At 43.9% G+C, this 25,272-nt stretch overlaps 1 protein-coding gene across 1 annotated transcript in view; it reads left to right on the top strand.

Annotated features, from left to right (window-relative positions):
• The window catches only part of SH3RF1 (SH3 domain containing ring finger 1), a 219,333-nt gene that overhangs the window by 166,870 nt on the left and 27,191 nt on the right, over positions 1-25,272 (top strand). The window contains exons 5-8 of the mRNA XM_075564245.1: positions 3,010-3,312; positions 10,172-10,282; positions 21,678-21,829; positions 23,382-23,552. Of these exons, the coding sequence (XP_075420360.1) occupies positions 3,010-3,312; positions 10,172-10,282; positions 21,678-21,829; positions 23,382-23,552 (737 nt within the window). The remainder of the gene's footprint in view (positions 1-3,009; positions 3,313-10,171; positions 10,283-21,677; positions 21,830-23,381; positions 23,553-25,272) is intronic.

Genomic DNA, 25,272 nt, shown 5'->3' with positions numbered 1-25,272 from the left:
TTGTATGAGCCCCTAATAAAATGATTTTTTAAAAAGCATGGAACAGGGAAAAAAACAAAAATCATATCATTGTGTGCCTACCTCCCCATACGATCACTGAAGACAAATGGGTGCGTATGCAAATGTGGTGAAGAAAGCTGATGGAGCCCAGCTATCAAAATATATAGCATCTGGGATCTTAAAGGCTTGAAGGTAAACAAGCGGTCTTCTAGCTCAGAAACAACAAAGCCCACATGGAAGAAGCATACCAACCTGTGTGATCATGAGGTGTCTAAGGGATCAGGTATAAGGCATCATCAGAACAAAAAAAAATCTTACAATAGTGAATGAGGGAGTGAGTGTAGAGTGTAGACCCAAAGTTCATTTTTCGGCCACTGGAGATCCCCTTGTAGAGGGGTCCAGGGGAGGAGACGAGCCAGTTAGGGTGCGATGTAGCAATGATGAAAAATACAACTTTCCTCTATTTCCTAAATCCTTTCTCCCTACCCACTATCATGATCCTAGTTCTACCTTACAAATCTGGCTAGACCAGAAGGTGTACACTGGTACAGATAGGAGCTGGAAACACAGAATCCAGGATGGATGATCCCTTCAGGACCAGTGGTGATTGTGGTGATATCAGGAGGGTAGAGGGAGGGTAGAGTAGAAAGGGGGAACTGATTACAGAGATCTACATGTAACCTCCCCACTGGGGGACGGACAACAGAAAAGTGGGTGAATGGAGATGTAGGGCAGTGTAAAATATGACAAAATAATTATAAATTATCACGGGTTCATGAGGGACGGGGCAGGGGAGGAGAGAGGGGGAAAATGAGTTGCTGATGCCTAGGGCTTACGTGGAGAAAAATATTTTGAGGATGATGTTGGTAATGATTGCACAAATGTGCTTTATGCAATTGATGTAGGTATGGATTGTGATAAGAGTTGTATGAGCCCCCAATTAAATGATAAAAAATTACATCTGTTTCATTCCATTTTTATTTTTTACTGTGAATGAGGTGAAGGTTTACGAGTACATCATCGGTTTCACATTCAGTAATTCATATGAATTTGTTTCATGTCATCCATTGCCACACCCTGAATGGACTGTTGTGACCATACTTCCTCCTTCCTTTCCTGTTTCCATTGTTCTTTCCTAATCATCTGAACATTGGCTTGGGCCGAATGCTGATCTCAGTTGTTGATGGTTTTAGCCTGAAGGTGAGTTCATTTTCAGACCTGAAGCGGGACTAAGGGTCACAGTCTTAGGGACGCTACCACTTACTACCTGACCAGTAAGCCCTGATCTCTTTTATGATTTTGGTTTTTGTTCCATATTTTCCTCTCACTCTATCTAGGACTCTTTTTTCTTTTTAAAATGATTTTATTGGGGACTTGTACAACTCTTATCACAGTCTCTACATCCATCCACTGTGTCAAGCACATTTGTACATCTGTTGCCATTATCATTCTCAAAACATTTTCTTTCTACTTGAGCCCTTGGGATCAGCTCCTCACTATCTAGGACTTTCTAATGTGATCCTTGAGAAAACATTTTTGAAGTGCTGAGCATGTAGCAATAAGATAAGAAATTTTCTCTTTTATTATGGAAGATAATCTATCAAGAAACCTTGAAAAAAACTAAAAAAAATTTTTTAATTAAAAAAAAAAAGAAACCTTGAAGGTGGGGGCAGCAGGGAGCGAGGGGGAAAAATTGAGCTGGTGTCAGAGGTTTAAGTGGAGAGCAAATATTTTGAGATGATGAGGGTACTGACTGTACTAATGTGCTTTATACAATTGATGTATGTATGGATTGTGATAACAGTTGTATGAGTCCCCAATAAAATGATTTTTAAAAATAGCACCTAAAAATGTTTATTTTTTCATCTTAATATTACTTTTGCTTTCCTGAGAAGTTAAAAAGTCTTCCATGTGTTCTCTTACTTAAAATATCTAGGTAAGCTAATATGCAGTTTGTTATCAGTAAAGCTTATAGAAATGACTTTCCTGCAAATGTTTTGAGAATGGTGATGGCCAAGTGTCAGTTTGATACAGCATAATCAAGATTACAATGGTCTCTGCCTGATAGTAAGGCTGACTGAGACGCTTGTGGATATTCTGCAGATGGGTTTGGGCTCCTAATCAGTATCAGGGAATGGGTTCTGTTCCATCAGGCAGATACACCTGGGCCCCACTCTTCTGTAATTTCCATCTGTCAATTGAAAAGAGAATCTCTGTTAGAGGCAATTTAAAATATGAGACATCCTGAGAATTTGGAGGAAAATTTCACTGAGCCCTGGTGGCACAGTGGTTAAACTATGCAGATGCTAACCAGAAGGGTGGCAGTGGGGACCTACTAGCTGGTTTGTGGAGAAAATGTGGCAGCCTGCCCCTGTAATGATTCACAGCCTTGGAAATGTGTCGGGAAGTTCTTCTCTGCCCTAAAGGGTCACTGTGAGTTGGAATTCACTAGGTGGCGGTGACTTTGGTTTTTTGGTGATCTTGCATCAGAGAACATTAGTAGTAGATTTCTCACCTTCCATGTGGGATACTTGGGTTCTGTTCCCAGCCAATGTACAACAAACATCTCATCAATCATCAGGGGAGACTTGTATGATGCTGAACTGGTTTTTACCAGAGCTTACAAACTAAGCTGAAGTAAGAAGAAAGCTTTGTCAACGCTCCATGGATCACACCAGTTTGATCTTCAAAGGATCATGGGATGGCCCAGCATTTTGTCTCTGTTGTACACGGGGTCCTCATGAGTCTGGAGTCAGCTCTACCAGTTAATAACAACAACAGCAATACAGTATTTAACAAGGATTGTTTATTCTTCTCTTACCATCTATCTGCCATGTACAATGTAATCCCCAGGAATAAAAGAGTAATATCTCAATGAAAAAAAAAAACAAAGCAAAACAAAAGCCTTGCATAACTTTAAATTATAGATATAGGAAAGAAGGTTGAACATATATCTCAGTAACTCTTGCTATCTAACCTTTTTAAGTCAATTTGTTGATTTCTTTGCAGTTTAACTCAGCTGCTAAGCAGCTGATAGAATGGGATAAACCTCCTGGTCCAGGAGTAGACGCTGGAGAATGTACCTCAGTGGCAGCCCACAGCAGCACTGCCCACAAGCACTCTGACACCAAGAAGAACACCAAAAAGAGGCACTCCTTCACCTCCCTCACCATGGCCAACAAGTCCTCCCAGGCATCTCAGAACCGCCACTCCATGGAGATCAGCCCCCCTGTCCTCATAAGCTCCAGCAACCCCACCGCCGCCGCACGCATCAGCGAGCTCTCTGGGCTTTCCTGCAGTGCCCCTTCTCAGGTAAGTTATCAAAAATGCATTGTAAGAGTAGCTTAAATCAGTTACCATTGAGTACATCCTGGATCCAGGTGCTCCACAGGATTTTCAGTGGACATTTTCCAGAATCAAATCACCAGGCCTTTTTTCTGTGCCACTCCTGCATGCACTAGAACCTCTGAACTCTCAGTCATTTAGCAGTCCAGTGTGTTAACTATGTACCAGCCAGGGTCTCCTATTGTTTACTCTCACCTCTGGAACACAGTAGCTTCTCTGGGAAGCAAAACTTTTCTTTATTTTGAAGCTATAGAAAAATACTCAGAGTGACTCAGTCGTTTGCAAAGGGCAGATCAGAACCATAAAATGAGATCAGTAGAATTGGGTCAGTTTCACCAACACAATCCTTCGTTTTACACCCCTTACTATAGTGCTGCTGTGGCAGGATTTGCCAAGTAAAACTTAGCCTCGTTTTGAGCTGCCTCCACCCGCATTGCACACCTTGAGATTGACTTCTCTGAGTGGCAAAGAAAAGACATGAAGGTACATTTCCTTTATATTAAAGTCAGCTCAGCTTTGAACTGTCTTTGGAAACAAAAATAAAACTACCTTTTTCTCTTTTTTAAAAAACATTTTATTAGGGACTCATACAACTCATCACAATGTACAACTCTTATCACAATCCATCCATCCATCCACTGTCAAGCACATTTGACTGTACCTTATCCTGTATCAGCAAAAATACACATGGTAGTTGAGAATAGTCATTCATTTTGGCAAATATTTCTTGAGTGCTGTGTGTTACTATACCAGTGTAGGCACTGTGGACCTCAGGGTATATACAATGTGATTGTGGTGGATGTCCCGATGTGAAGCCTTCATTCTGGTCTAGAAAATGTGCCTAATTGTGGCCCTGCCTAAGTCACAGCATTGTGGTCATTTCAGCTACTGTGTTTTCCGCAAATCACACACCCTCATTAATAGTGTGCTCGCATATATAATGCTTGGAAATGATGAAATGAGATAAAGCAATTTTGGCCTAACAAATTATTTGCATAAAAATATAATATTTAACTCGCTGGTGGCTGCATCTTAAGTAGAAGGTTTGAGACTCTGGTCTTCAACAGCCTGCTCTGTGAGCTAGAGAGATTTCTTTCAAATCTTTTGTTTTATTTTAACAATTCATGGAACGTATGTATACCTTCTACTCCACAATATAGTTGCATTTTTTTTACTATAAAAATAAAACTATTTTATTTTTCCTAAAACAGAAAACACAAAGACACATGATTCCAGTTCTCAAGAAGTTTAGTTTTATTAAGTGCTATTTTGGAACCATAAAATTAAATACACATATGTTTACAATTTTAATTTTATTCATTCTTTTTCTCTCAGCGTCTGTCTCCCACCTGTGCCATAGACTAAGACTGAGTTCAATGTGAGCTCTCGGAATGGAACTGTGGGTCCTTGGTAGTATTAGGTGGCTGGGCTCATGGAACTTCGGATCTTCTACAGACACATGCCAGAGCCCTGGTGACGCTTTGCATTAGGCATCAGGCTGGGTGTTGGGCTGCTGGCATTCCAACCCACCAGGTGCTTCTTGGGAGAAAGAGGAGGCTACCAGCTGCTGCACAGCTTTGCAGTCTTGGAAACCCTCCGTGGGTTCCCTGGAGTCAGTCAGCGTGCCCTCAGTGAGCTTGAATCCAGACTCTACCACTAGAACCTGAGGGTGAAGAGGGCAGGGCTCTTGCTTTTGTTCACTGATACCCACAAGGTGACAGACATACAATAAGCACTCAGTAAATACTTGCTGAATGAATAATGAGTCATTTTTTAAAGTGGATAAAAGGGAGGACCGTGATAGTTTATAGATGGCTAATTATGCCCTGTGGAAAAGAAACAGATTATAGGACACAACATCTAGTATTGTGTGAGGTAATCTGAAAAGTTCAAAGCTGAGGATTTTTTACATAAGGTTCTGAATGAGGGGGATCGTAAGAATGACCATTCGCTTAATGAAAACTTGAGTCATTTTGACTCAGCATTTTTATTATCTGCCCTTGCAGCATTTGTGCAGGGATGTTTTCTTGAAATAGAAGCTACACAGTAACTACTCAGAATAAGAACAGCTGTGGTTTGGGTAGGAGATAAAAACTAAGAGAGAAAGGAGGATAAATAGACAGCCTTACATCTTTTGAAGAGAACTCAGCCGTCAGGTGTGAGCATGTCGTTTGTCTGATGGTGACCCCCAGAGCTGGGAATGAAGATGAGGAGAGCAGAGCTATTCGGCTTTTGGTTTGAGTGGTGTAGGAAACAAAGCTCTTTCTGTATTTCATTAAAGGGTTTCCCCTTCAACCATTCCAGCCCCTCCTGCAGCTCGTTCCAGGCCTAGTGGTTGTGTGTGGCTTCAGGGAGAAGTTACTTCCAGGAGAGGGTAGGAGATGTTTGGAGCGCTGCCAGGATTTTCCAGCTTAGGATTACAGAAAACATGACCGCTGAGGGGACTGTGTGCCTTGGAGGGCATTCCCATCCACCATCAGACATGGAGTTTGCAGCTTGTTCATCTGCGTGCACCTCCAACCCACAGTGACCCTACAGGACAGAGTAGAACTGCCCCTGTGGGATTCCTAGGCTATAATGTGTTGTTGTTGTTGTTGTTGTACTGTATCTTACATCGTCCAATATGTTCACCTGCAATTCTGTTGCTTGTTACCCTCAAGTGGGGTTATATAGTCATCATTGCTGTCGGTCCCCCACCCTCCCACCCCTCTCTTTCCAGACCCTGGGGAATCATTACTCCAGTTACTGTTTCTGAAGGATAATCTCTCTTGGCTTTCATGCATGAAATGATCTTAATCATACCAATGGACCTACCCAGGTCTAGCAAGATTCATGAGGTGAAACAAAGACCATAATGGTAAGGGGAGGAAATAATAAGGAACTAGAGGATAATTATGTATTTCCTAATTACGCTGTGTCACACCCTAGTGTGTATCGCTCCCTAGATGCATCCTCCCTTCCAAGGGATGTGTGCTTTTAAGTGAGGAGACCGCCTCATCTTTCTCCTGCAGAGGATCCTGGTGGGTTTGGAGTGCTGACTGTGGTTAACAGCCCTGAAACACCTTACAGCAGGACTCTTAGTCTCCCTTGCCCAGCAATGGGTGTTACTGAACATCTCCAGGTATTGAGAGACATTCCAAATTCTGTTTTCCTTTTTCCTGTGATTACTTTTTCTTTCCACTCCCCAACCCCTGCCTTTATTAGTTAGGATTAGGTGTGATCACATCTATTAGAAAACCCAAACCGAGAGGTCTAAAGATGTTACTGTTTATTTTCCTCCAAGTAAAATCCAGATGTAGGCAGTTCAGGGCTGGGGTGATAGCTCCAGGAATCATCGGGGCATCTTCTTACCACTCTACCTTTGGGGAGATCCTTCGTTTGTTTCTCACGACCATTAAGATCCTTACCATCACAGCCAAATTCCAGATAACAGGATGGTACAAACCAGAAGAAAAAGGAGCAGAGGGCACCCTGCCACCTTATGACCAGCTTCCTAGAAGCTGGCGTGCATGTCCACCTGCAGGCTGCAAAGGAAGATGGCAAAGTAGCATGTCTTCTGGCTGGTCACGTGGCAAGCCCTACGACTAAGGCAGCAGGAAGGATGGGTATTGGCACAGCCTGTCTGTCTTGGCCACCTCCTCTCCTTTTCGGATCATTTATCATTGCCCTCCCGCCTTGAATCACTTGCCTAACTCCCTTAAGAAATTTACCATGTCCTCTACTACTCCATTCCCGGACTGCCGTCAAGCTCCACTGCAGTCCTGAGGCCTCGTTTCCTCTGCGCTTTGCCTGACTGGGGCAGAACTTGACGTGCCCCTTAAAGCATTGGGTCTGAAACTAAGACCAAATCACGGTCCCAACTTTGCACAGTTCTTAAGTATAATTCAAGCCACGGTCCAGATTATTCCAATGGCAACAATCTGATTTATAATAGTATGTTTTATTTAAAAAGGAAAGAAAATGTTAACAACTAATGCTGTTACATGTCATACCTAGCTCCCATGAATTTTTATGTCTATCTTGAGACCTAAACATGTCTATTTACAGAAATGAGCTCACTGCCTCACTGGACATCATGTTCCTATGTGCTACGTTCCCCTTCCAGGTCGTATAACTAAAATGCCCCAGGATACTTGTTAGCTGGCTCCGATAGAGAAGACATACCTGCTCTACCTGTATTTCAGTGTTTTATTGATTGCCGTTGGCACTTTCAATACCTCAGATTCAGGCGTGTTTTCCTGGGATCACTTGCTGTTGTGTTTGGTGACTTTTGAGTGATGGCTTAACTTAGAGATACATAAATTGGGCGATTATGCTGTGCTGACCTGGTGGGGCACCAGACAGAGGTGCACACACGTTCAGGATTGTTGTATGTCAAAGCAGAGGAGCACCCAGCATGTCCTGTCACTCTTCTGGTATTTTTTACTCTAACTGGACAAGTGATGGCAATGCTAAGCATTGTTGTGCCATTTGGTGTTGCCACTGGCCCAGGGGAAGACAGAAGGTCCCACACTCACTTATTTTGCTGTCTCTAACTGCCCCAGCTCTGTGGCCTCCTCATGTAGACAAGACCTGTCTAAGTTGCAGTTTCCAGAGGGAAGGATGAACACTGCAGAAGCCTGGCACCCTATTCAGGATCTTTACTGACAAGCTTGGGACCCTTGAGCAGTTGATTTCTGGCTCTGATCGCTTGCTTTCATCAATATCCTGCTTCCAGTACTAGAAATGGCTCTACGTTAAACTGCTGGCTACCAGGATCCTTCCTGTTCAGTGCTTGATCCCTGTGCCCCAGGTCTCACAGATCCCGTGGTCCAACTCCTTACCAGTGTCCAGAGACAGGCAGTATAGCTTATTTGAGACCATGAGCATAGTTATCTTTCATGTTGCTCTGAGCTTGTAGAGCAGTGGTTCTCAACCTTCCTCATGCTGCGGCCCTTTAATACAGTTCCTCATGTTGTGGTGACCTCCCAACCATAAAATTATTTTCATTGTTACTTCATAACTGTAATTTTGCTTCTCTTATGAATCTTTCGACCCGTGTGGAAAGGGTCGTTTGACCCCAAAAGGGGTCGCAACCCATAGGTTGAGAACCGCTGTTGTCGACTAAGATGGAAAAAGTCTAGCAGTCTACTTCCCAAAAGTAGCCAGTGAAAATCCTGTGGATCGGTGGTCTTATCCACAACCAATCCCAGAGTGGTGCAGGACCAAGCGACAATTTTGCCCCCTTGTGCATGGGCTGCCATTAGTTGAATTGGCTTGCCATCAGCTAATAAACAGAAACATCCTGACTTCAGTTTGAGGCTCTCTCGTAGATGTATAGTTATACATAAATAGACCAATTTGGATAAAATAACTCAAGTGTTTTAGCTTGATTCTAGCATGAAAACCAGTGTACTTCCTTAGAAATTGATTGGAAATAGACTTTGGCTCAGAGAAGAGACAAAACGTGATGATGTCATGAGAAACTCTTAAATGCCCCACAGGACCTACTTAGGTTCATTGGGTGGCTGGACTGGCAGATACACCTCATCAGAGGCGGTGGATTCCACCCATCGAAGCAGATTTGTCTGTGAGAATGAACTGTGTGCTGTCATGCTCCTATCCCCTGCCTTGGCACAGCCTCACCCTGCTTGAAACTGGAAGTTTCCTGCAGGCTCTCTGGGAACTAGTCGCTGAGTTTTTCTTTGACCTGATAAATCTTTTTCTTAACTTAGGAGGATTGAGGAAAATGTGCTTGTAAGCAAGTTTTTATTATGCAAAGCCTAGCATTTTGGGTGTCTCAATATTCCTTTGGGGGAAAAGAACCAGCAAGCCACGCGCCACAATAAAAAGCAAAAATCACTGCCATCAAGTTGATGCCAGCTCCTAGCAACCATAGAGAGCCAGGGTAAAGCAGCCTCTTGTGGGTGTCCATGACTAACTCTTGATGGGGTGGAGCCATGGCTTTCTCCCCCAGAGCAGCTGACTTAGTTAGCAGCCCAGTACTTAACAACTTCCATCGGGGGTCCTTAAACTCCATCACCAGTGGAGAGGAAAGAAAAACACCTCACCTGTCTAATCCCTACGTGCCAACTTCTTCAGCACCACTTTATCCCACTGCATTCTGCAGTTGCACGTGAAAGGCAGTTCGAGTGAAATTGATGGTGTAACTGAGCACAGGCAATGAAATGACCTGCATAACCCAATTTCTTTCTAGTAAATTAATCTTGGAATGTATCATACATAAGACACCTTTGAAAACAGTTAATTTGGCTTGACATTGTTCCTTAAAAGGGTTTATAAATAATCGCATGCTAGACCGAGTCATGAAAAATGATCCAGAAAATAGCAAGATACTTAAAGAGTTGAACATAGATTTAACATTAATAGACAGCCACAACAACCTTAACAGGATCTTCAAGGAAATTATTAGCAGGCTAGTTTAGCCAAGGTTAACCATTTAAAAGGTCACTTTGGTTTGCTGTAGCCAACAGCAGTCACATTCTGTATGTGAAACACTGTAGTGGCCAATCTGTATCACATGACTTCCCTGTGTCTAGCACAATTAAGAGTCCCTGTACCTGATAGGAACCAGGTAGCCAGGGAGTAATGCAAGTGCTTAACTTGCTCCAGAGGCACCTTGGAGAATAGGCCTTAGATCTGCTTCTGAGAATGCAAGAGCAATGTTTAACCCTGATGCACATGGAGGTCTCTAGGAGTTGAGGCTGGTTTAACTGTGGGTTGAATAAATGCAAAGGGATTCTGGCTTCTCAAAATAGAAACTACATCCAACCACCACCCTCCCCACAAAGTCATGACTTGTGTTTGTTTCCTTTTGTTTTGGCAGGTTCATATAAGTACCACTGGCTTAATTGTGACCCCACCCCCAAGTAGCCCAGTGACAGCTGGCTCCGCATTTACTTTCCCACCAGATGCTCCCTACCAAGCGGCCCTTGTGGTAAGTGCTGCTTTCTACCACCTTCATTTCTCTCGGTAGAATTCAGTTGTGTGAACCAGGGACACTCCACCTGCAGCTCCCTCTTGGTATTGGCTATGTGTGGTGGCTCTCTATCGCCCGGCTGTTATCTGTTAATCTTGCCCGAAAATGAGAAAGTCTCTTGCTTGCAGCCTGAAATTTTTTTTTAAACAGTGACCTGGAGTTATTAGAAGACCTTTGAAATATACTTTTCATCTTCATTAAAGTTGAGCCTGATTTTCTGAAAGGTTAACCTTTATATCCTTTGACTTTCCAGATCCTGGTTCTTTCTTAGAAAGACACCCTTATGGAAACAATGAGGGAAGTGAGGTTTGATCTGGGTCACATAGTAAATTGGTACCAAGCCTTTATGTTTTAGGGTTCCTTGTTTAGGCTGTATGTTCATAAATGTATTTAGCCTGTTGCCCCCTTTTCAAGAAAAAGAAAATTACTTGGCGCCCCTCTGGCAATGGAAATGTTTGTACTCCAGCGCGTAATTCAGGATAAAGTGTAGGTATCTGGGTTTGCAGCCCCCTGCATCGTTCTATTGTCTGCTCCACCCCCACCCCTCACCTCCAGGGTGCAGTATTGGGGAAACAGTGGTTTAGGTGCTTGTTTTTGCTTGGTATTCTCCACAACTATGAAGAAAAATGAGGATTTATACTCCTGTGAATGAGTTAAAATCTTGGAAGCCCACAATTGCAGTTCTATCCTGTTCTATAGGATCTCTTAAGAATTGGAATCAACTTGGAGGGAGGGAGGGAGGGTGGGGGAGAGAAAGAGGAGATGACTGTCAAGATAGACTTAGAGCATTAGAAGACTCCCTGCCATTATAAAGTTGATTTCCCTTCAGAAAACATAGCATCTTACAGATAATCTGAGCACCTTTGCTTGGAAACATTCAAAAACAAACCAACCACTGCCACGGAGTCCCTTCTGACTCGTGGTGACCCTACACGACAGGGAGGACTACTGCCCCTGTGGGGTTCCGAGACCGAAACTCTTTACAGGAATAGAAAGCCTGTCTTTCTCCTAAAGACTTACTTGGTGGTTTTGAACTGTGGACCTTGCAGATCACAGCCCAACTCATAACCACTACACGACCAGGGCTCCTATAACATCCTAATGGGAGAAAGTAATGAACAGTCAAGGGAGATAAATTGAAAGCCAGAAAACTAAAAGAGAAGCAACAAACAAATGCAATTCTGGGTAGCAGAAACACAATGCAGTAGTTTGATTCTCTGTTGCTCAAATGATAGGCAATGAAGCTGCAAGAAGCCACAGTTGTGAAGATCTCTCTCATCTCTATGCTCTGGTTTATAGGCTGCTTCTCAGGGCTGAGGAATGTGGGCCTTTGAACAGATTCATTCGGGTTCAAACCCCTGCAGAGAATTTGCATTTCAGCCTTGGACATACTGAATCAGACTCTATAGCAGCAGTTCTCAACCTGTGGGTAACTACCAACTTTGGGGGTGGAACGGCCCTTTCACAGGGGTCAACCAATTCATAACAGTAGCAAAATTACAGTTAGGAAGTAGCAACGAAAATACTGTTGTGGTTGGGGGTCACCACCACATGAGGAACTGTATGAAAGGGCCGTGGCATGAGGAAGGTGGAGAACCACTGCTCTATTATCTAGCTTGATGATATGAAGCTCCGAGTCAAGCATGTTCTTGTACTGAAGTAGAAGCTAGAATGTTTGCACATGTTCCCTGGACTGTGACAGCTTCCCTGGTAAAACGACTGTTTGGTGAAGGGGCAAAGTTGTGCCTTGATTCCTCTGGGGAGAAGACGAAGCTCAATGAACTTTGATTGGAATGTGGTTTCTATGAGATGTTGTGAGTCTCGAGTATTCTGACCAAAGGCCAGTTCCATAACCATCCTTCCATCGGGTCCCATCCCAGTGCACACACACTGCCGATGCTGCTTGCATTTCCAGATGACTGCCTTGCGTGGAAAAACTCCAACTAGATTTCTTAGGGGGGAGCAGAGGGGGAAGCTGAGCTTTTCTGATCTGAAAAAAAAATTAATTAGTGGAAAAGCCATAAGGCTGGCTGTGCTTCAGTTCTTGGGGGCTGAAAAAAATGTCCAAGATAGCAAATGGCCAAGCTGACTCGAGGGCAAATCGGTGGTCACAAGGGAGCATGACTGTACTGAAAAACAATTTGCATTTCTTCATTTTATCCTAGGATTATATAAGTAAGCCTGCATGTTAAACAATAAGAGGCTTATTAGACAGTGTGCTACAGTGCCAGTTCCATTTAATGAAAAAGTAATTATAAACAGGCCTGGCTGTCATCCCCAGGAGAGGCCTAAATCTCAAAGTTCCTGGTAGGTTGGCAGCAGTGTTTGGGATTTAATATGTTTGGTGGGAGTGGCGAGATCTCCACAGTGTGTGCCCTGTACATCCCACATGAATTGTGGAAAGTGTTTTGTTTAAAACGCGCAGTGCCCCCCAAGTGAGGGGCACGATCCCAGCAGTAGAATGTGGCTTTTCAGAAGAGAAGCCGTGCTTTTTAGTGTCAGTAATTTGGTAATAAATGCCATCACTAGAATAAGAGGTGAAAATTAGTTCTAGTACTCTTCTCAAAAGTAGGGACTTTTTTCCCGTTTTTTATGCAGAGTGAAGTCATGAACATAATGTCCCATATATTTCACATGTCATAGTTAAGATGTTAAGTACCCATCATTACAAACAAGGCTGGTATTATGTCTGTCTAACACAGCCAGAAAAATATTAATAGTTGTGTTTTCTTGCAAATAATTTTGTGGGATGAGGAGGATGAAAATCCCAGTCTTATATCTTCTGCACGATGGCAGGCAAATTCCGGAGTGAATAATACGACTTGAGTAGACAGGTATGGTGATCTGTACCGGCTGAGTGTTGTTGAGTTAGTTGCAAGATGTCACAAGGTATCCAGGTCAAATACTGCTGGTGGACAACTTATGAAACAGATACATCCCACATATTTATAACCTAATTAGCATGGTTTTTTAAAGGAAGGTATAAACACAAGCACATGCATATGCAGAATGTATGAGTGTGTTCAAAGAAACAAAATGCAGTGGTCTCAAGTCCTCGAGGTAGCCTGTATGTTTAGCTCATTGCGATCCCTGGGGAGGTTAAGGAGAATTTGTTGCTGAGAGAAAAAGCAGGAAAGGGTCTGGAAGCCCAGAGATCAGGCACCGACTGGAGTTGTTTGAGAGGTAGAAGAGTCTGGAATTGGCAAGAGTTTTGGAATTTATAGCAATGAATAAGTCATGAAAGAAACTTCCATAGTTGCCTAGACCTCTTGATACATATAGAACTCTACGAAGTAGAAGGGAGAACAAGTGAGCTGGTTCCAAGGACTCAAGTAGAAAGAAAAAGTGCTGACAGTGATGGCAACAAATGTGCTCGACACAGTGGATGGATGGATGGATGGATTGTGATAAGAGCTGTGTGAGCCCCCAATAAAATGGTTTAACATAAAAAATAGAGGGTAGAAACGCAGAATGTTTGTTCATTTATTCATTCTAGAAACAATTATTAATTATTTTCTCTGCCTGGAAGTGGTCTTTCTTGTTGTCACTTGCCATTGAGTTGATTCTGACTCATGATGAACCCCATGTGTGCAGAGTAGAACAGGTCCATGGAATTTCCATGGCTGTGACCTTTCAGAACATCCAACCTGTTGGCAATTGCTTAACAGTTGACGTCCCCCAGAGACTCCAGGCTGGAAAGGGAGGTTCTCCAGTACAAAGGTAAGTAAGTATCTGCTGTGCTCCAGGACAGGAGAGAAGACAGACAGCTTACACCAAATATCTGTTAACCCCATTGTACAGTTCAACAGGCCCTTTATATACCAAGTTAACTAATTACTATAGAATCTCTCACCTTGAAATGTATAACAATAAAGAAAAATTTCATTCCTAGAGAGATTTTTTTAATTACATCTTTCCCAAAAAGTCATCTAAACATTGATCTCTAGGTGTGTGTGTGTGTGTGTGTGTGTGTGTGTGCGCGCGCGCGCGCGCGCTTTAGTTCACAGTTCTCAGAATTTCCCTCTCCATTTGAGAGGGCTGGGGAACTTCACCACTTTACATCTTTATCCAAGTTTTACTGAGTTCTGACACCTCTTTTAATCATGAGGCTCAGTTTTCCATTTTTCCACTCCCCACTTGTTATGAAAAATAAAGCAAAATGCCTGAATGGCTGTGTGGACACCTCTGTACACAGATGCAGTGCTGGCTGTTAAAACTGGCCTGTTGACTTCAGGGAGCATCACCAAGCAGTAGCTCGAACTGTTTCCTCTTCAGCCAATGTATGTTCACATCAGGATATAAAAAGACCATCTTTAGATGCTGTTGTATAGAGTTAAATTTGGGGGTTGCTTGGGAAACAGAAGTGTAGGGAAGAATGAAGATGGGACGAGAGGCACTCAGAAATACCCAAAGCTCCCCTTTAGCTGTCACTTTCTGCTTCAGGAGGGAACATATACCTAGGGACAGTTGGCAGGAAAGGAACACTCTGTCTGTTGAATTTGTGCCTGGTCTAGCTTTGTCTGCATGGGGACATGGAGGCAAGCAGCCAAGAAGAGAATGTCCAAGAGGAGGGTTTCGCACCCACGTCGTGGACCTTTCTGCCATCATATCCTCTAGCATATATGGCCTGTCTGTGGCCTGGAACCCAGCCCCGTTTTTCTCGACAGGGAGTCAAGGAACTGCCCTAAGAGACTGAGCCAGGTGTGGGACCCAAATTTTTGTGACCCCAAAGCATATGCTTCTACAATGCAAAATTGCCTCTATTTCAAGATCAGTGGATCTGCGGAACAGAATTGGGCATGAAAAGTCTTGCCTTTTACCTTAGCAAGCATTAGAAAATTTGCTTTTCAGTTGTTTTTTTTACAGGTATTATTTAGAAATTGGGGTACCCACCTCAGACCATTCCCAAATACTGGTGGCTTGATTCATAGATTTGAGTCTATGAATGCGCAAGCAGGAAGCTCAGTTTTAATGAATGCCAAAACAATGCCCATTTTTAAAAATCTTTTTATTGGGGCTCATAAGGCTCTTATCACAATCTGTACATACATCAATTGAGCAAAGCACCCTTATACATTCGTTGCACCCATCATTCTCATAATTCACCTTCTACTTGGGTTCCTGGAATCAGCTCGGTTTCCCTTTTTTCCCCCGTCCCCCTTCCTCCCCGATCCCACCCCCAGTCCCTTGGTAGTTTATAAATAATTATTATATCTTATCTTACACTCCCCGGCGTCTCCCCTCATCCGCCCCCCCCCCATTGCCCATCTCTCAGAGAGTAGGTTACACATAGATCTCTGAGATCGGTTCTCCCTTTCTACACCCCCTTCCCTCCTGGTGTCGCCACTCCCACCGCTGGTGTTGAGGGGTTCGTCTGTCCTAGATTCCCTGTGTTTCCAGATCCCCACTGCACCGCTGTACATCCTCTGGTATAACCAGGTCTGCAAGGTTGAATTAGGGTCATGATAATTTGGAGGGGAGGAAGCGTTCAGGAACTAAAGGAAGGTTTTGAGTTTCATTGTTGCTACACTGAACCCTGAGTGACTCATCTCCTCCCCACTACCCCTCTGGAAGGGATGTCCAGCTGTCTACAGATGGGCATTGGGTCCCCAATCATGTACTCCCCCTCTTTCACGGTGATGTGATTCTCACCACCACCCCACCTTTGTTGTTTGAGACCTGGTTTCCTCTGTCCTTCACGATCACCTATGTTGGTGTGCTGCTTCTGTGTGGGCTTGGTTGCTTCTGGGCTAGATGGCCACTTGTTTGCTTTCAAGCCTTTAAGTCCCCAGAAGCTATATCTCTCAGTAGCCGGGCACCATCAGCCTTCTTCACCATACTTGCTTATGCACACTTTCGTCTTCAGCGATTATGTGAGGAAGGTGATCACACAGTGATTGTTTTTGTTCCTTGGTGTCTGCTACATGGTCCATTCAACACCTTGTATTCGCTTAGACCGTGTGCTTCTTCTCTGTAGGGCTTTGTTGCTTCTGAGATAGATGGCCGCTTATTTGCCTTCAAGCCTTTAAGACCCCAGACGCTATATCTTTTTGATAGCCAGCCACCATCAACTTTCTTCACCACGTTTGCTTACACACACGTCTGTCTTCAGTGATCATGTCGGGAAGGTGGGTATCCTGCAATGACTGTTTAGCAGGGCGAGGTGCTATTGTATTGGGGGATTATGCATGAGGAGGCCCAATGTCCATCTGCTACCCTACTACTGAACCTATAAATATATGCACATAAGTCTATTTCCCCCATAATCATAAATATATTTACATATGTACATGTCTGTATTTAGGATTCTCTGTATGCACTTTGCCTCCTACTCCTTTCCTCTATTTCCTTTCGCTTTCCTCCCAACCCTTTACCATGTTTAGCCTTCATTCTGGTTTCAGAAATTCCTCTCAATTACCTTGCTCTTGGTCACTCCCTACCAGTACAATGCCCTTTTTTATATATCTCTATGTTTGTGTCTTAGGCCTTAGCTATAGACAGCTCTACACCTTGGTTATATAGACTGGCTATGTTTCCCTAAAGTTAAATTAAGAAAAAGAAATATTTTCAGGCTGCATTAGTTTAGCAGGTAGTGTCTCGTGACAAAAGCCTTGGTGGTGCTACAGGCTAAGCATGGGCTAAGCAAGATTGGCAGTTCAAACCCACCGGCCACTCTAATGAAGAAAGGTGAGGCTCTGTGTTCCTGTAAAGATTTTGTTTTGAAACCCTGTGGAGGAGTTCTTTTTAGTCGTGTAGGAATTCACTTGGTGGCAGTAGGCTTGGTTGCTCATAAAAATGAGTCCCAAAGGGGTATGATCTGTGCTGGGCTGCTAACTGAAAGGTGAGCGGTTTGATTCCACCCTGAGGTGTCAGGGAATAAAGACATGTTTCATAAAGAGGATCACCATTGAAACCCCTGTGGAGCAGGTCTCTTCTGACACACATGACAGCTTTTGTTTAAAAGCAGTGAAGTAAAACCGCATTTGGTATTTATTTCTAACAATGTTCAAATCTTGTTAACGAAATGTGACATGTTTGTGTTTCGCCTGTGGATGTTTTCATCTGCTGCAGGTGTGTGCGCCATAGCATGTAGTACCTGGACTATTAAATAGGCAGGCCTGCGGGTCAGCTCTAGGTTGAGTGCAGGCTGCGATCAGTGCTGTAGCGATGTCAGGTTTTGCAGGATAGCTGATTGCCTGAAGCACAATATGCGGTAGATTGCCTTTTGAACTTCCACATCACCAGAGTATTTTAGTTTAGTTATAAAACAGCCTACAGTTCTTCCTTGCATGCACAGCTCTGGCCTCACCAGAGCCCTATCATTTACAGACTGCACAGGGCGCAGCAACGTCTAGCAGTCTTATTTGCATAAGACTTTCTCTGTGTGCTTATAATACCCTAAGCGCACACAGGCTGCACATAGACACACGTCCCAGAAGATTCTTAACCCAGCATGTGGAAAAAAGTGGCCCAACTTTAAGATCATCTGTGCTTTGGTCTAAGGAGACCAGGAGATTATTTTGAAATCAAAAGGTTGGCAGTTCAAACCCATCCACCAACCCCATGGGAGAGCGATCTGTTAGAAAACCTATGGGGCAGTTCTGCTTTCACATGGGATTGGTTGCTGTGAAATGGACTGGACTCAGTGACATAGCAACACCACCCACTGCATGCTTCCATAAAGATAAAAGAAAGTTGTGATTGTTTTTGTCCCAGGCACCACCTTTGGGATCTCTGTGAATGCCATCTGTGCCACAGCCTATGTCCATTGATTGTCACCCTGTGTAAAAGCACTATAGGTGTCTGTCTTTTCAACTACTAAGAGATCACCTTTCCTTACCCAGGAGGAGCCCTGGTGGTGTTGCTGTGAAGCATCAGGCTGCAGTCGCATAATGGGCAGTTGGAAACCACCAGCAGCTCTGAGGGAGAGAGACTGGGCCTCCTACTCCCATAAACAGTTGCAGTCTCGGAAACCCACAGGGGGTCACTGTGAGTCAGCATTGACTCGATGGCAGTGAGTTTGGTTTGGTTTTTCTTTACACACAGAAAGGTTATTTCCTTTGTCTTCTTGGAGGCAGTGTAATACAGCCTTTTTTAAAATAAAGTTAAGATACCATTTTAAAAAATAAAACATCTGCTATTTACCGTCTATACTCATGTATAATCCAAGTTTTTCAGCACTTTTTAAATGGTGTTTTTGTGGTAAGATTAGGTGCCTCGGCTGATACTCGGGTCAAGTTATACTCGAGTAGATGCCGTAGATTCTGACCTATATTGACCCTGTAGGAGAGGGTAGAGCTGCCCCTTAGGATTTCAGAGACTAACTCTCCACAGACATGGACAGCTTTGCCATTCTCATGCAGAACAGAGCATGTGCTTGAACTACTGACCTTGTGATTAGCCCCCCAAGACCTAATCCAGGGTGCCACCGGGGCTCCTTTTAAGAGATAGGCCATTTTCATTTTTCCTCTTAAAAACCAAACTTTGCTTAGCGTGTGCAGTGGGGCACTTAGAGCCCATGTCTGGCATTCCATATCCGGCCCTTGCTGTCCGCGGTTATTGCTAGTCCCAGGGAGGCACTCCTGACTGAGCATGTACTTGTGGTCAGCAGTGCCACCGGTCATCTATTTGGAGAGTTGGGCTTTTGGAGTTAAGTGAAAATCAGCTAAGTGGTAATTTTATGGTTTCTTTCTATGAGGGACTTCCAAAAATTTGTGGGAAAGGGTTCAAAGATAGTGGGTTTTCCCACTGACTCTTTGACTCCCCTGGTGTGCCCCTCTGTGTACAGTGTAGACCAGGCGTCCTCAAACTACGGTCCGCGGGCCACCAAGGACATTGATCCGGCACGCCGGGTGTTTGCCCCGTTTGTTTTTTTACTTCAAAATTAGATATGTGCAGTGTGCATAGGAATTTGTTCATAGTTTTTTTTTAAACTATAGTCCGGCCCTCTAACGGGTCTGAGGGCAGTGAACTGGCCCCCTGTTTAAAATGTTCTAGGACCCTTGGTGTAGACACTACACATCTCACCCATCCAGCCACAGAGCTGTTTCTCACATCACATTTGCTGGCTGTGTGTGTGACCACAGTGGTCTCTGATTTTCTCTCCTTTGTCACTGAGATGAGGCCAGATGGAAGGCATGTTTGACCTTCTGCTAATTAAAGGTTTTGGTGGCTATGTACCCACCCCACTGCCCTGCAGTCCATTGAACTGCCAAAGAGGATTTCTGAGACAATAAGTCGCAGGGCACTGAGTTACATACAGGGCACTCAATCCACTACTACTTTATCAAGGCTCCTCTCCACAGCCCCTCAAAGAAAAGCCAGCCTCACTGCCATCAAACCGATTCTGACTCATAGTGACCCTTGTCAGACAGCGTCAAACTGACCCAGTGGGTCTCCGAAACTTTACATCTCTGTGGGTGCAGATGGGCCTCCTCTTTCTCCTGGGAAGTGACTGATGGATTTGAACCACTCACCTTTGAGTTTGTATTAGTAATTCAATGTAGCCACTAGGCTACCAGAGCCCCTTCCTCAAAACCCCAGTCAGTTCATACAAGTTCCAGAGTTGAAACAAATCTGACTGCTGCCCTGTGTTGTGTGAAGAATTTGACTGACATTTTTCTTGCTCTGGTGCCTTTTTTCATTTCCTGGTAAATGTTGGACAGCTAACCATAAGGTCAGCGATTCAAACCCACGAGCCACCTAATGGTAGAATGATGAGGTAGGTGGTCTGCTCACATAAAGATTTACAGCCTAATAAATCCCACATAGGGTCACTGTGGGTTGGAATGGACTCAGTGTATGGGGCATGGGTTATTCATGAAGTTTCTTAATTTTTGGAACTGACCTCTACCTTGTCGTTGGGAGGGTGCAGCTGCTCGCTAGAACTAAAACTTTCACCTACCACGCCCTCTGAATTGTGGGAAAGTTCCTTACTGAAAGTCACTTCACCAATAATAATAATAAAACAAGTATAATAGGTGAAACAGTTATCAAATATATTTAGAAACATGAATTTTTCCCTACTCAGTTTATTGTTTCTAAAGCACTTTGCACATCAACAGTTGTCAGATGACGTAAATGTTGATGGGATTTATACTTTTCTAGCCTCCCAAAATGACTATTATGAACTAGATTTAGAAATCATTGGATTTATCATGTCAATATAATGATGTGTTGAAGCTTTGTGTAGGAGCAGAGTGTTTAAAGTGCTTGGCTATGAATCAAAAGACTGGAGGTTCAAACTCACCAGCCTCTGCAGGAGAAAATTGTAGCACTCCACCTCCAAAAAGATTTACTACCTTGACGACCTGATGGAGCAGTCCAGTTTTTTCCTTTAGGGTCACTATGAATTGGAATCAGCTTGACAGCTGTTGGGGTTAGGGTTGGGGTGGGATGAGGTGGGGTTGGGTTGGGTTGAGATAGGGGCTGGGTTGGGTAGGGTGGGGTAGGATGGGATGGGCTTGTATTTAGGAGCCATCTGTACTTTTCTAGGTACATTTGTCTTCTTTGATCCAGATTTTACATCTAGAGTCTCAAATATTTGAGGAGACTGTGGTGGGGAGGCAGGTGGTCTTTCTGTGCTTCTTTTCCCAGGAGTTTCAGAATACATACCCTAAAGAATTATCTGTGGTTCATACATCAGAAGGTAACAATTGCTCCATTGATTTTCAAAAGGCTTGGAATCCTGTAGGCAGAACCCCATTGGGCTGTACCCATAAAGAAACCAGCAGCTTTTCACTGGTATGCTTGTTAAAGATCACCATCCTTGATAAGACCCGATTTCAAAGGCTGGCAACCAAAGTGAAGGAAAGAGTAAACAAAAGCAGCAACTATGGGCCAGTGGCTGAGGCTTGCTATTGTTGGGCCTTTGGGGAGACTAGGCATCAAAGGAAATTTCCTTCTGAGGGAGCGATTTGTGATAGAGCATGCAGCTAGCTTGTTTTGTGTTGTGTTTCAGTTTCAGGTTACAGAAACAGCCACAAATTAATTCCTAGTTAGCTGCCCTTATGGAAAACATTCAGATTTGACAGTTTATAAATCTTAAAACTACCTGCTGGCGTTGCTTTCTTCCTTCCCTCTTTTTCTTTCCCTTGTCCCAGTGGAGATTATTTACCTGTTTGCTGAAAAGGATCCTGTGGCTTTAAGATCTGAAAGCGGAATAAAAGATAGATGTTTTTAAGTGGGGGTGAGGGTGGGGGGCTTTCATCAGAATTGCCCTGCTGGTTCTGCTTGGTGTGGAGTCCATTAAAGGTATTTCCCTTACATTTCTGATCCTATTTCCCTCCCACTTTAAATAAAAGATGTAATTTTCCTCCCTTCTCCCCCACTCTTTCTTTCTTTCCTTTTTCAGACGATGAACCCTCCTCTCCCTCCACCCCCGCTCCTGGCCGCCCCTGTCGCCTCCACACCACCAGGTGCTGCTGCATCCGGAGCAGGACCAAGGCCTGCAGCAATGCCCGCGGAGCAGATTGTGCATTTACGGCCCCAGACTCGCCCCAGTGTGTAAGTGAGGGTGTCGTTTATTACTGTTCAAGTGTCCCTTTAAGACCAAGCCCAAACAGCGGAGGTGGAGAAATACCATTCTGATCGGAGTTGATGGCAAGCTTATGGCCCACCAAGTGGGTTTGTGTTTTGCAAGCTTCCACGCAGCCATGCAGGCCATTGGGGAGCTGCTGAAACAGAAAGGGTTTAATATTCGTGCTTGCTGGGCAGCCATCCTGCTGAGGGGCGTTTTTTCATAGTATCGAAGCTGTGTGCTTCTTTGCAATATTATATGTGTGCATAGAACTGCCATTGTGTATAGCTCGTGTGTGAGCTTTTTTATTCCTTGCATTAGACTCTCTTAAACACAGAAAGGTATTTCACACAAATCAGACCTAGTTAGAGTGCGTGTGAAAAACTGCTTGCCCCCAGTAATTAGTGTCCAGAAAAAATGTAATTATCTTCTTCAGCTTCTACAAATGACAGCACATCTCTGCATTTCTGTGGGTCCCTCCTTGTGTAGATGGATGCTTTAGCTGCTTAGAGTAGTATTGGGAGAAACTGAGTTAGCGTTGGCTGTCCGGTTCCATGGGTGTGTAGGTGGGCACAGTCATGCATTGTGGGGTGATTTCATACTTTCTCTAACCTCGGCCTTCTTTTCCTTGGACGGTTTCAAATTCAGTATCTTTCCCAGCCAAGCACACAAAACTGGTGCAGCTCAGACCTTTAGGTTTGGCCTGTGCGTGGAAAGCAGCATGTTGTGCTTCCCAGTGGGATTTCGTACCACGTGTCCTCATTTAAGGCTACTTCCCAAGCCTAGCAAGTGCCACTGGAAGAGCTCACCTCTCCCAGGGGGTATCCAATCCCCAGGAGCAGGTGTGGCGCTGTCAGAAGCTGCAGCCATTCTCTAGCATCTCTGGATTCCTTTTGGTGACTTGGTTGCTCTCACGCTGCGAGGACCGGCCCCAGCAGGTCTTTGTCAGGAAGCATGCTGCCTCTTTGCACAAAGAGTTACATACCAGCATGATTGACAGGTCCAGGGTTACACTACCTGCCTACGTTTATAGACCAAATACTGACGGCTTTTGTGTTAGGCTGGGTTGACGAGAGAAACAAAACCAGTGATACTTAGCTATGTGCGAAAGAGCTTTATAGCAAGAAGCTGTATGTCTCAGGAGAGCAGCCCAGCCCGATGCTAGTCCTTCAGCCCGTCCTCAGACAGTCACACAGCCCCATGCAGTGACGCAGACTGCAGGAAGGCCACAGGTGCAAGCCCCGCGTGAGCCCAGGGGCACACTTCCTGCCAGGGCTCTGGCAGCTCCCAGAGTGACTCGTGGGCATGAGCATGGAAGCAGAGAGATGGGAGGTCCCAGGACCCTTCTTATGAGGAAGGCCAGTCCACCAAGAGTCACCATCAGTCTGTGACCTGATTGGCAGGCTAACCTCTACCCATACCTTCCTACAAGTACCATGTTGGCACCGAAAAAACAAACTACCACTACTTTCTACCCAGGAAACTTTCTCAACAGTTTGGTGTTAATCAGTCTGAAATGGATATTCTTTTCTATCCTAGGTATGTTGCTATCTATCCCTACACCCCCCGGAAAGAGGATGAGCTGGAGCTCAGAAAGGGGGAGATGTTTTTGGTGTTTGAGCGCTGCCAGGATGGCTGGTTCAAAGGGACATCAATGCACACCAGCAAGATAGGGGTTTTCCCTGGCAATTATGTGGTACCAGTCACAAGGTACAGTTTTGAACATGTCGTTTACGCCGTTTTGAACAGAAAGGCTTAGTTTTTCCCCATGTCCAAATTTCTTCTCACATTATAATTGCCTGTTACATAGCCATAGGGTGTTTGACTATATCTCTACCTGTGAAAATCCCTTCTAACTCTTTCTACAAGGATAAATGTGAGCTTAAAGGCTTTACCAACAAATCAACTATGTTTCATTTTTTTTTTCATTTAAAAATGTGTTTTAATTATTAACTATGTTTCATTTTTATGCTTTAATATATTTTTGGGAAGACTCAACTGTACCTCCTTATGCCAAAAAATAAAGAACATAGTGTTTAGTGTAAACAAAAGCTACATTATTAGTACTTATATGTTTATGTAGTATATACTATATGCCAGGAGTCTGGTGGTGCAGTGATTTACACATTGGGCTGTGATCTGCATGGTTGGCAGTTTGAAACCATCAGCCACCCTTCGAGAAAGACTGGGCTTTCTACTCCCATAAACAGTATGGTCTTGGAACCTGACAGGGAGTTGCTATGAGTCAGTATTGATTCATGGCAGTGAGTATATACCAGGAAGGCAGATTTCCAAATGCATTGTACATACGAATTCATAGTCCCAAATCACTCCACTGATGCAGGTGCTGTTTGCAACTGCACTTAGTGGATGAGAATGTTGAGTTGCAGAGAGATAAGAGTAACGTGCCTAAGATCACATAGGGACCTAGTGTTCAAACCCATGTGAGCTGCCCATTATTTGTTCTATATAGATTGTAGTTGTTTCTAGGGTTCTGGCAATTAATTTCTAGAATACAGTCAGAAATATAACGTCTCTAATATGGCGTTGATTCTGCCCAACTGAGGACCATTTTGCTTCCCAGAAGACATGTGGCCAATCTAGACAGGCGTTTTTGTTAGTTGCCATTTGGAGAGGGGAAGAGAGGGTGGAAGCCAGGAAAGGAAGGCGCATACAACAGACTGAAGGCCCCAGAATGTCAGTGGTGCTGAGGTGTATAACTTTGCTGTAGGCTGTAAGAGCTTGTGGGTCACTGAGGAAAGTAGCCTTGAAATCCGAATGGCATGACCTACCCCAGCATGGGGACCAAACAAATGGTCCAGCTTTAACTACATTAAATCATTCCTGAAATCCCCTGATTAGCAAATGGTTTAATGAACTGCCATGTGTGTCAGCTGTTGGCCTTGATTGATGGTTGGCCAACAGCCTAAGCAAATGAAAATCACTATTGTTGCAGATGGTGACAGACTGTTAGCCTTCATTTGACTTGCAGATTATTATTCAATACAAACCTTCTTTTCTGTCTGTGAAGTTCTACATTTAGGAACCGCCCCTGCCTAGAAATTGACAACTAGACCTACCCTGGTGCAAAAACGACAAGAATAACAACTCTAAGGGAAATAAACAACAACAAAAAAATGAAGCTAATCAAGGAAAACATACTAATAGGATTCAAAAACAAATTATTTAAAATTTCACTGGTGTTTTACCTTGGGAGAAATGCTTATTTACTGTAAATTCTCTGCCATTCATCAACTCTTGAGGTAGTATTCTACTTGGAAGAAAGTTACTATGCCCAAAAAACAAGGTGGAAAACTCCCCTGGGCAGAGCTTTCATAGTATGCGTTTTCCCACACTAGGAGAGCATCTGACAACTCTCTGAGTTAGTGCACCCAGTGGCATCGTGTGGGAAGGTTCTCTCTGGTCATAG

The sequence above is a fragment of the Tenrec ecaudatus genome, chromosome 12 (genome assembly GCF_050624435.1).
Source record: "Tenrec ecaudatus isolate mTenEca1 chromosome 12, mTenEca1.hap1, whole genome shotgun sequence".
Lineage (NCBI taxonomy): Eukaryota > Metazoa > Chordata > Mammalia > Afrosoricida > Tenrecidae > Tenrec > Tenrec ecaudatus.
Note: the sequence above shows the minus strand (reverse complement) of the source record. Positions and strands in the feature narration are given on the sequence as shown.